We start from the raw sequence: 12,914 nt of genomic DNA on the forward strand, positions 1-12,914 counted from the left end.
GCTTGCACACACAGCTAATTGATATTTTTGTAGCCATGTGCCAGTTATTGCCCTGAGTTTCTATTTTAGACTGTATTGTAATGGTTTTCACTTTTTTCATTACTGGGAGCAGGGAGGCAACTGCATGAAGCTCACAGGGATTTTGGCCCTACTTCCCAGCATTTTCTTACCAGTGAGTAATTTCCCATTTTTCTTGCTTAGCTTGCACACACAGCTAATTGATATTTTTGTAGCCATGTGCCAGTTATTGCCCTGAGTTTCTATTTTAGACTGTATTGTAATGGTTTTCACTTTTTTCATTACTGGGAGCAGAAGACTGTTAAATAAGTTCATATAGTCCAGGGTAAAAGGAAAATATCTGCTAGTATCAAGTCTGTTTGTCCATACATCTGTTAATGCAAGGCTGGCCTTCATTGCTTGAAGGTTCCCTTTTAGGACTAACAAATTAAAATTATATTAAAAATTGTAAGAGTTTCTGATTATTGTAACCCAGAAAGGATTCAAAAAAATTTAAATTTGGTTTATCTGTTCAAAGAAATATTCAGCTCCAAAAAGGGGCAAAATAAGACCTGCAAGAAAAATATTTTGCAGGATTTGATCACTTAGCAGAGCAGTGAGAGGATCAAAACTATAGTGGGAAAGTTGGCAGAAGGATGGCAGTTAAGTAAACTTTTCACAACTCTGCATAAAATTTAATTGCCAGTAATATTCCCACTCCACCTCCACACACACTCTTTTATCAAGGATGTTTTGAAGTACACTGAAAGACAACTTGAAACACCTTCAAAGCTCCAAGGCAGTGACTAAAGTGAAGCTTCTTAAAGGCCACATCTTTTCTATTGTACTTCAATTAAGGAAAGCAAACAATAAAACTTTATTTAAGAGATTATATCAGCAGAACAGAACACAGTCACAGGATAATGGTCTCCTACATGCAGAAGGACAAGCTACCCAGACATCAGAAATAGATGTTGCTATTATTGCACAGCTATGTCCACAGTGGGGTAAAGGACAAACTTTTCTTCAGCTGATACTGCATTGTAATTTTAATTGGTTAACCATTTTTCCACTGAAAATCTCAATGGGAAACTGAAGATTCTCAGTGGGGTGAACTGCAAATTCAAAACCAGACTCAATGTTGTGCCATATAAGCACAATGCAGGCTCACAATTATTCAACCCTGCAGCTTATTTTATCAAATTATGATCCTGTGAAGAAATAAGCCCTATTTCTGTAATTTCTACTACTTTTTCAAAATCTCTCTTAATTAACTCTTAACCACCGGGAGTAATTTGTCAGCTCAGTATATATAACTGCAAATCAGACTTGTGAAGATTGAACATGTGAGAGTTATGGGTATATGACGTGAATGCAATATGTAAGCCGATGCCTGTTTTTTCTTCTGACACACAGTGTATTCCTGGTGAAAGAATAAATTTGAAGGGTAAATTAAGCAAGCATATATTGCAATCTGGAAGAGGCTAGAGTGACCTGAACTACGTTATTACACTGAACAGCACGTCATTGTTCTGTGCCAGTGCTGAGTGCAGCCAGGCAACTTGTGTGACAGTTATGTCCTAGACCCTTTCTGCCTTATTACTGATAAACTAATCAATCTAAAAGTTGCTCATTGTTATGATAGTTACATCTTTTTAGCCCACCCACCATTAGTGAGACACTGAGATGATACATTATTCTTCTGTGTACTAACCAGAGCCAGCAAAGAGTGGAAATCATTCTGGACGCTTCTTACCACTTGAGAATCACTTTAGGAAAAGCACCCAGGTGAAAACTTGTTGACTTTGGAAATAGCCAAATCACTGAGAAAAAATGGACATGTGTATGTGTTTATCTCTCTCTTTTAGATGTGAGTGCAAATACATGTGCAAATACATATTCCTACATTTGCATGCAAAAGTTAGGTATTTGAAGCACTGAAAATATCTACAGAATCCTTCCTAAGTATAAGTGTTCAGTCACTGAAAACTGCCAGTGCATCTATCAGTCCCATCTTTCATAAGCATAAAATTCCAAAAGCATCAAGTTCTTCAGTGTCATGTACTATTACTACACCGAAGGAAAAGATCATGCTTTTACATGCTTTTCATGTACTAACTCTGCTGCATCCCTATACTGATGGAGGCACATCTATTGGAGAGGTAGTGCTGCAGGAAAGAGTGCCAGAGTCTTTGCCATCTAGCACTAGTCTTGTTTCTGTATCTGTACTTTTGGGGATGAACCAGTAAAACATAAGGGTTGCCAAACAGAATTGGGCCGCTCAAATGAAGGTGAATTTAGTGGCTTGTAAATGATCTTTCAGTGCATGGCAAACAGTGTCCAAGTTGGATTGGTCTAACTGTGGCAACAACAGTGAAAAGATAAATCATGGTAATTCTGCTCTCTGGTTTTATTTTATAAGCTCAACTTGCAGAGTGTTTTTATCTAAGGAGCTGAGATACACATAAGATCAATGCAAACTGTAATAAGTAAGGAAAATAAGCAATTTATTGGCTATTTCATACCTAATTTATATGCCAGTAATAATCAGTTCATACTCTCAAACTCAGCATCAACCTTCCCTCTACCATACATGCTTGCTCACCTTAAGGTGTGAGCGATGATCTTCAGCTCCCAACTGTGTTTACATACTTATATGAAAAATTGTCCTTTAAGAGTTAATCTACCTTTAAGTAGTTCTGCAAAACGGGTGGTACTTTAATTCACATTAAATCAGTGACTGAATTCCATTTCTCTCCTATCTGGAAGAAATAAATATGAGCTGCTAATCTGCAGTAATGTTTGTGTTTGTTATTATTTTCTATATAGAAATTAGTGTCATCTGTTTCCGCTTGGTTGGAACTGAAGCTGCATAGGGCTGTTGAAAACTTAGCACAAAAATAATGGGGGAGTGATGCAGGGACCTCATATGTGTCGTGCCCTGTGCAGGCAAGGAATCAAGCGGTAGTCCCTATTTCTAAGCACTTGCAGCCTGTTTTAAGAGCTATTCTTATAGCTATTTCTGAGAGATGGGAAGGAAGGTGTGAGCTAGAGAGATAAGGAGTGAAAAAGGCAAAAAAAGTCTCCTCCTTTGTAGCGTTTTTAATTTAGGGACAATTTTTCTCCATTGTCCTTTCATGCAGTTCAACCTTCTCTTTCCACTCTTTCTTCTTCTAATTGACCAGGTGACAGTGTTTATCTATACTGTGGCACAGGATAATTCAGTCATCTCCTGGTTGTGAGTGAAAGTAATGATGAAGGAGCTAGGACACTTGTCTCTATACCAAGGCTTTGGGCTGCCCTCAAGTATAAAGGACTCTCACCAAAACTGGCCCTTACCTTTCTGCTAGCACATGACCTTGCCTCTCTCCAGGCCTCCTACATTTTTTGCTGGGCGCTCTCACCTCAGCCCTTGATCTTCTGATCAGTCCTTCATGCTTCCCCAAGCTCATTTAACTCTGCCAGTCTCCACAGACTCCCAGCTCCTCCTCAGTTTATCCCTTGCCAAGGACAGAGGCTCCCAGCATTCACAGCAATACTTGTTAAGATATAGCTGATAAGTGTATTGCGTGTGTGTGACATTATCTTGTGAATCCACAGTGAGTTTGTTGGTTTTGAAGGTTTTGCTGTTTAATTAGAATGATCTAAATTAGGGTGTGAAAAAAAAATAGCAAAAAAAAAATTCTCTCCTTTCTATTAAAGAGAAACTGGTAATATTTAGCAAAGTAATTAAAAAAAAAAAAGATCCTTTCATGGATGATGGTGCTTAATTTGGAAACTATATACAGTAACTGAAGTGTGAAAAAGAGTACCTGCAAATTTCAAACATAATGCCAGCTCCAGAGTTTTCAGTGACTCCTCTGGAATAATTTTACTTTTTTTGACTTCTCCTTTATTCTTGTCTGTGATGCTGCCTCTTACAAAGAATGGGATTCATTGTCTCTTGTTGGAGGACCCACCTATATTTGTCACAACGGTTATTACTTTTTTTTTGAGATGCAATAAATGAGAGGTAGGATTGATTTCAGATTGTTTTTAATATTTGCTGTGCTAGCCAGCCTCCCATCAATCTTATTTTTAATGTGATAGCTCATTCATGTGCATTACTTGTGATCACTAAAAAATAGATGGTATTACATCTTTTAAAAGCATAAGCAAACCTTGTAATTTACTGTCCAGCTCCAGTATGAGCCATCTGTTAGTATGTATAGCATGTCAATGAAGTGACTGCCTGAAATAGTGCTCAGATATAACTGGCAATTACAAGTGCAGCTGGGAGATCCCAGGCACTGCTTGTGATTCCCAAGTTCAGAGAACACGGACTTTCATCAAGGTGAAGAACTTGAAAATACGAGGAACAGAAAGAACATTTAGGTTTGCAAGTCTAAAAGGCTGATTTACATCTAGCTAACACTTTGTGATTTGTATTTCCCAGGCTACAAGCTTCTGCTACCTGGATACATCAGTACCAGACTTTTAAATCTGCATACCTAAATACGTGCTAGGAACTATATTTTAACTGGAGATACCTAACTATGTCTTTAAGTTTTGGACTTCCAAGCAGGAACAGCACTGACTTCAACATGAAATGAGGAAACAGTAGCAGCTTTCATTCAGAAACAGAAAGGTTACGAATGCTGGAGCCAACAGATCAGAGTGCATCTGCTGCATTTTATGTCAGACAATTGTTGCTTAAAAATAAAAAATACAATCACAGGAGTGGGCTATGTAACCTCGGTCTCTCCTTCTCTGGATAAGCTCAGAGCTGTTAGGGTTCAGATATGGTGGGGTTTTTTTCTTCTTTCTGTGCTTTTGTGTTTACCTTCGGTTATTTAGGCCACTCTCCTGCAAAATTGGAGATGTGGGTCTGAATTCCTTCAAGCTGGGAGAGAAGTCAAGTGCTGACATCTCCCACCTTCTAGGTGAGTGCTTAGACTATTATGCAAAGCAAAGATTAGTGAAGCTTTCTTGCACAGGCAGACATCTTTAAAAGGGCAAGTCCTGCTAATTAAGACATCTGACTCTAAAAATGACTGGTCTCTAGGACTCTTAAGACACTTTATCCATTCACTTCATAGATTATTTTCCAGTGCTAACAGCTATACCTTTCTCTCTTATTTCTCACTGCATACATTATATTATATTGTCTTCCAGATATCACTTTTGACATGCAGACATTGAAGACCATGTCCATTCATCCATGTCTCTTGGATATATGATTTAATGTTTTTAGATATCACATTGGATGTTTTGAATAGAAAATATTACCAGGTAGTAATATAAATATAGAGGATAAGTGGTCACAAAAGAATCAGCCAAACTCTGAGAACTCTCTGGAAGCAAAGGGATTTTTTTATTTTATTTAAATATGGCCATATTAGCTAGAGGAGCCTGATTGCTAGAAAACTTTTTTCTACTTTTGTATAAATGCAAAATGACTGCATGTGCTTCTGAAGAAGGAAAAAAGAAAACTATTAAGTATTAACAAAAAAAAGTTCATGTCACAGGTCTTGCCGTTGTTGTTATCATGGTGAATTTTTAGCAGCACTGGGCACCAATTGAACCTCAAGACTTGTGTGATGGGTAAATCAGGCTTAATGTTAGGGGAAAATGTCTTCAGTCCACTTCTTCCTGTTTAGAATATCGCGACCATAGTTACAACTTTTGTTAGTGCTAGCCTTTCCCTGACTGCTAAAGGTTTTTCAGAGAAATACAACATTGGTATATTTTTGAGAGAATCTCTTTATTATTACTTTTGGAATAACATTAGTAGAATTAATTTTACAGCTAAAGTATGTCATCAGGTCATATGATCACCAGTCCTTCTCTTGTGGGTTTTAATTTTTCTATTATTTTCTTTTCAGGAAAACCACAGAGAATGTCTCCATAAAGCTTAATAATATATTTGATTCACAATGAAACAGGATTTATGGAATTCCAGCTTTATACCTATGTTTTCCTCTCTCCTGCACTTTTGTGCTAAGTGACCCTTTCCACTATAATACATTGGGATACAAATTTCTGAACAAAATGATAAAGTCAGTTTTCAAATAATGATGTTCTCCCCCTCTCTTCACCCAGAAGCAAGGAATTTTTCCTTGTAATTAATATCTTGTGTTTGTGAAAAAAGGAAAGGCCTCTTTTATAACTCTTGTAAATTGACCGACATTGTAATTGGCCCTGATCCCATGCTGAACTTTTTCATGACTAATAAACCCTTCTTCAAATTGATTAGAAGTGTTCTGAAAATAGCATATTCAGTAAATGTCTGCATGTGTGTTACAGCAACAGACAGTACTGCTAGCGTTGCGGGGAAGTAGTGAGTGCTTGCTTGGCTTTAAGAACAACAGAATCCCAGCTGAGAGGGAGCTCCCTATCTCCAAAATGCCCACGAATCCATCCACGTGTGCAGCACCGCGAGCTTGGAGCAGAATAGACCCCATGCTGTGAAGTGCTTATGAAAGACAAGTTTTGACTGATGTTTCTGCCTTGTAACTTCTAAATTGTGTAGCCAATGTATTCTGACATCAGTTTCTCAACTACATGCTGCAACATTAGACCTCAGTGCTACTCAAGGTGATCTGATTGTTCTTTGGTCTCACCTAGCGCAATAATAAATGTACATAATTCAGAAGTCAATTCTCTATAAATCTGGGGGGGAAATCATATTTCACAGATGTATACTGACATCTGTTGCAAAGGATCTCAAAGCACTCAGATTATGCAGACACTTCTATTGTGCCACTGTTGTGCAGGCATACCTATTGGAGATGGCACCCTGCCAGGGTATATATAACATGAACTGATTATGGAGGGGAAACATTGCTTTAGCATATTCTCTCAGGAAGAGAAACATAAGCTCTTTATAGTCTGTGGAGAGCAATAGTTTTTCACGTATAATGGTCTCATTTGAAAATAATTGGAATAGCACTCAATGCATCTTCTTTGAAAGGTTAAGGTACCTTACAGAGATGTGAACTTCTGATTCTTGGGGATCAGAGTCTTTCCAGATGCAGAGTTTGTCTCATCATTTCATCCTCCCTGTCTGCCTTTGTCTGAAGTCACCAACTCCATACCTTGCTGCAGTGAAAATAATTGGGATGAAAACAAACTTTATGTGAATAAATAAACAAATTCCTAGCTCTGTTTGCATAAAGATATTAATGATGATAACGCCAGGTAGAACAATATAAGTCATGCAGGTAGAGTTCTTAGACTGAATCATTGAATTATTAGCATTATTAAAATGCGAACATCATAAAGCACCTTGCTGAGTTACAGCTACTATGGCCACCAAGCAGGTCGTGCAGGTCTTGACTGTGAACATATAAATGAACTCAGCTTTAACTACCATGACGCTGAAATGCATGTATAATAAATTTCTAAGAAATAAATAGTTGAGAAGATATCTGTAACAGTGTACGGGTACTAGGCAGTGCTACTTTGGGGCTTCTGTCCTAAAACTTTTCCAATTCTTTAACCCCAGTGACAAATGAGAGTCAAAAGATTTCCTTTGTATTTAGAACTGAAAATGTACACTTATGACATTATATAGTGACTAGAAGTGTGTGCTGACTATGTAAATAAGGAGCACTGAGAGTAACTTTTAAATATGGACATACTAAATTTACTCTTTGAATAGCTGGAGGAGAAATAGTTTACTACTAGTAAACATACATGCATTTTTCATTATGTTTGTAGTGCTACAGTGAAATATTTATCAGATTATTTTTTGTAATACCAACACAGATAAAATTATACTATCGTCCTATTTAATATTTCATTCAGATCCCTGCATAGATTAAAATACTGCTGAAGTTCAGAGAGCCAGCATGCTATCGTTTCATTATACATTCTGCAAACAAATAAGGATTGTAGGCTTACCGTCACAAACGGTGTTCACTTAAGTTGAATAGGCAAAGCAAGTCTCAGATGTTAGCACACAAACAGAAAGAAATAAAACTCTCAAATTAGGTAACCATTAAAATGTATATCAATGCAAATAAAATATAGGGAAATTTAAATTCACTTTTAAAATGCCCCATATTTTGTTGTAGTATTTAATTTCAGTCAGTGGCATTGCAAGTAGCTGGGTGTACGATAATGGGTTCTTACACTGTGCAAGTTAAAACAATAAAACACTTTTGAATTACACTTAGCAAACAGGAAAATGCTTCTTGAGTGCTGTAGCACACAGGGATACTACAGTGTTGTATAAAAAAATCTTTGCCAGCAAGAGTTTTTGGATGGGCTACTAAAGTGGTCTTAACTAGGAATTAAATATATATATCCATTACCTGCACTAGCTTTGTAATGGATAGTAAACCTGTACTAGTAACCAGAGATAAGAAACAGTTGTTCTCAGCTTCTGGGCTTCTGCCAAAAATGAAATTATTATTCTCTTAGCATAGCTGTAAAAAGTACCGCGTGTTTTGTCAACTCAAATTTATGCAAGGCTAGAATCATCCAGGAAAGCAAAATGGTATTATAGAGAGCTTCACGGCAATTTCTTGAAGGAACACTAAATCCAATTATGCAGAACATCACAGAATTGTTTGTTATTCCTAAAGCACTTAGTTGTCATGAAAGCAAAGTATTTGTTCCTCTTCTAATGTATCAAGAACACTATCGTATGTAAGATTCTGCAATAATAAGTTATGACTGCAAAGCTCTTACCCAGATTAATTCAGAAGGAACAGAAGAAATACACCTTCCAAAAAATATGCAGCAAACCATTCTGTCCTTTAGGTATTTGATTAAAAACAAATCTGAAGTGCAAGAACTGTAGCTTGGTGGTATTCCCGTTGGGATTTTTAATGATTTTTTGGGACAGAAATATGTAAGAGGGTCAATTTTTAGTTAATACTGAAGGGTATTTTATTTTTGAAAATTATAACTTGATATAATCCTATTCAAATTAGTCCTCAGATAGTACCCATTCCCATGGGTAAGAAACCTTATCATTGTCACCGAGTAGGAATTTTAAAACTATTTGATGGACAACATATTAACACAAAGGTTAGTATTACTGAATAAAAACATACAAAGAAATCACCAAGCAATTGATAGCGTGAAATGAAATTGTATTTGTATTTGAAAATGAGCACAGTTCTGTGCTTCTGTATGTGTAGGTCATGATACAGACTTCAATGGCAGTGCAGCGTGCTATCTTTCCATGGGCTCTAACACTGTAATTCAAATTCTGTGTTTCTCGCACACTTTGAGAGTTACCTCTTTTCATGGTTCATACCTTTGAAATTTAACTTCACCTTTCTTTTTTAAAGAATGCAAAACCATGTAAGTGTAAGTAATAGGAAAGCAATACTCTCAGCTTAGCTACAGATGGTTATTTGGGGGTTGAAGACAACAGCAGAACCTACAGAGATGCTGTGGTAGGCTTTTCATAACTCCTTGGCCACCAGCAATCTAAAACAGGATTATCACATTCATATTTCTTCCAAACATATTCCTTCCTTTCCCTAGCTTCTCGGTGTTGCCTAAAATGTACGTAAAAGCCATTGCCCCACTCCCCCGCCTGCACCCTCTACCCAGTTGCTTTTCCTTTTCAGACCATCTAGAATGGCTCCAGCTTCCTCCACTGCTGCTGTCTGATTTATCTCCCCTCTGTGGGGTCCCTAGCCTCCTTCCAGCCCCGTTTATGTGTGTGCGACTCTACCAAAATAGCAAGGCTTCCCTATACAGCCATTTTTATAAGCACGTTTCATCTCTTTCCTCCAACTCTTGATCGCACTCCAGTGTGTGGGCAAGAGAGGGGCAGTATATTTCGTTCCGTAGACTGACTCCTGTGAATCTTGTTAACAATTCTGGTACAAAACGTATCAAATGTGTATATTGTTCATTTTTATTTGTATGGATTGTGATTTGTTGACTTTGTTAAAGTACCTGCCACTTGGGAGGGGCATTTTTAAAGTATCTATTTTGGACAAGAGAGGGAAAGAAAATACTTGGAGCCAAATGATCAAGCAGCTAATTACTAGTTGAGTCTCAGTAACAATTATTTTCCTTTGTGAACAGCAGGGGTCACTAAAAAGAAGGGTTACACTGTCTGAAGCAAACAAGTTTTTTTCTTCCAACTAAATCACTTTGCATATAAAGAAATCACCACATTAAAAATGAAAATTATTGGTTATACTGATTTTGACAGATAACAAACTCAATAAAAAAATTATCTTTCTGATTATGGCCTAAACTATACGATATCTCTGCCTCTAATAAAACTTCTAATAAGAAATTATTTGCAATTGTTTTGCCTACAATGAATTTTGTATAAAACCTTGTTACAAAATATTTTCATTATATTGTAAGTTGATGTTGATATTTAGCACTGTGACAGCCAAGAGTAAGCAATGTCATTTCCTCTCTATTTCTTGTGATCACACTGTCATTTTTCTCCATTATTTGCTGTTATTAGAAGTCAATAAAACACAGTTAGTAATGTGGAGAAATAAAAATAAAACTTTTCTCCATTTAGAACAAGTCAACAAGAGAATAAACAAAATACTTAAATGGTCTCTCAGTGTAACTTCACTCAACATAAAATGTAAACAAGCACGTAATTCTGTTCCTGGAAGGATGGAAAGCGCTGACCACACAAGGAAAGAAATTGAAGAAAACCCAGTCAAACACATTAGCAGGCAGAACCCTATAAAAGAACATGCCAGAAAGATAGGTCGCTTGCTCTGCTTCGTATCTGTTCTGTAAGCTTAGTAGTCAAGGAGGTTTTTTTGTATTTTATCTTTGCAGCTGAATGAGTTCAATTTCTCTCAGATTAGACAGAAATTTCAGAACAGCAGGTTAATCCTTCCTGCCTTCACGGGCAACTGAGCAAACAGACCTTTATCAACGTGGCCGAGTGTAAAATAGTAATTCTAGAGATTAACGTTGTCTTTCCCGTTTGCTTTGAACTTGACCTCCATGTTTCTCTTCTAGGTATGTTTGTATGTATGAATGTACGTGTGCAGTTATTTATTTATTTGTTTGTTTGTTGTTAACAGCTTCTGTCCAAGGCCCCTGGGAGAGGGCAATCTCACCAAACAAAGTGCCGTATTATATCAAGTGAGTATAAATAGTAATTCATTCTAACTATTTACATTTGTCATTTACAACAATAGTTGGTAATTTTCTTAGATTATCGTGAACTGCTCCTATGGTGTCTAAATGGGAAGAACAACAAGGAGTGAAGTATGCACTAAATTTCACAGAAGTGTGCTAGTTATTTAAAAACATAGTAGGATGCACTGATTTGTAAGTTGTTTGGTTTTATGCTACTGTAAATCACCTGCAAACTAAGTAAAGCTTTGGGGTATCTGGATTATAGTTTAATTTGTACCATTGTCCACTGAAGAGTATGTATGACAGGTTTTGCAAAACCAAAAAAACTATTCCTAATTGCAGCTGTGAATGTGATACACTGTTTTTTTAACATAGCAATGCACATACTTTATACTATGAATTCCTTTAGGGAGAGTACTTGGTAAAGCCTGTAGCTGAGGAATGACAAGGGACAAATTAGTCCCTCTGGACTATTCTTTTGGAGTTTAGTTCCCAAATTAAGCTAGTTTGCTTTAAGAGATGTGTATGCATAACAAATGAGAGGCAAATTTAAAAAATCAACAATTTGGAAACACCTTCTTCTAGTGCCCTAAACAGAGCCACTACACAGCAAATAAGAAAGAAGTTTTAACACATTTTTCCTTCTCTTTCTAGTTCTTTATAATCTGCAATATGTGCCTTGAACTATTTATCACCTGTTTCCTTCAGAAGTTATGTATGCAATACCTGCGATAAAGACTGTAGTGCAAGTAACTGAAACATGGGTTGTTGTTTAATACACGTATTCACATGGTTCCTCCTTATATTCCCAAAACACTTTGCAAACTCAACTAGTGTCACTGAAGCCATCTGGTTGCAGATGGCTCTTGCAGTGGCACTTCAGTTGCAACTTTCACAAGGTGAACTGCTACAGCAGCTTCAGAACGAGCATTTGAAGAAATGCTACACATGAAGAAAACTGTCTGTAGTGCCATACAGACGTACAGTTATACCTGTATGTAAGTTGATTTACCGTTGCGTTAAATTTGTAATTTTTCTGTTTGCATTTGGCTATGAATAATGAAACAGTCTCAAGGAAGCTGGAAAGCTCTGTCAAGGAGGAGAGGGAAATCTACGTGGAGCAAATGCAAGTTGGGGCTCTGGCACGTCAGAGCCAGTATATGGCACTACTATGAAGGAACAGATCCCCCTTTTCTCTTTTCCATTGTATAACTTGCCTGTATGGGGAGAGATGCCTCGGCAATTCTTAATGTATGCACAAGATGTGTTTCGTGCTATGCTTCCCACCTCTCTCTGTGCTACTCACATACAGCAGCGATGGGTGACTGTTGACTCTTTGTGCTAAAATGGTCAATGGTGCTCTTGCTTATTCCTTACTAGTTGTCGGTGTCAACTTTCTATTTCATCTTCTATTCTAGGCCATTTACAAATTCAAAGGAACAAGTTTGGTTTATTTCATTCACTTTGGAAAATATCTTCATAGCCATAAAGAGTTGTAGCGTTACTAGTTTAATTAAAATTTAAATTCAGCCACATCTTTTATAGAAAAACTTGCTGTCCTTGAGATGTAAAACAAACTGGTCAAGTTTTAATGAGTCTTAGTGGCCTATTACATCTATTCCCTTCTCCAGCTGTCCTCAGTCATTTTTCTACTCATTCTCATCAGTCTTATTTCATATTTACACTCATAGAATCATAGAATAGTTTGGGTTGGAAGGGACCTTTAAAGGTCATCTAGTCCACCCCCCCCTGCAATGAGCAGGGACGTCTTCAACTAGATCAGGTTGCTCAGAGCCCCGTCCAACCTGACCTTGAAGGTTTCCAGGGATGGGGCATCCACCACC

The 12,914-nt window shown here is 37.2% G+C and overlaps 1 protein-coding gene across 3 annotated transcripts in view; it reads left to right on the forward strand.

Moving 5' to 3' along the window:
- DMD (dystrophin) overlaps window positions 1-12,914 on the forward strand; it is a 1,230,427-nt gene that overhangs the window by 1,100,824 nt on the left and 116,689 nt on the right. For all 3 annotated transcript variants that reach the window (XM_009283051.2, XM_009283049.2, XM_009283050.2), the window contains one exon: window positions 11,013-11,073. In XM_009283051.2, the coding sequence (XP_009281326.1) occupies window positions 11,013-11,073 (61 nt within the window). The remainder of the gene's footprint in view (window positions 1-11,012; window positions 11,074-12,914) is intronic.

Source organism: Aptenodytes forsteri, unplaced genomic scaffold, assembly GCF_000699145.1.
Source record: "Aptenodytes forsteri isolate BGI_AS27 unplaced genomic scaffold, ASM69914v1 Scaffold2, whole genome shotgun sequence".
In the NCBI taxonomy this organism is placed as follows: Eukaryota; Metazoa; Chordata; class Aves; order Sphenisciformes; family Spheniscidae; genus Aptenodytes; species Aptenodytes forsteri.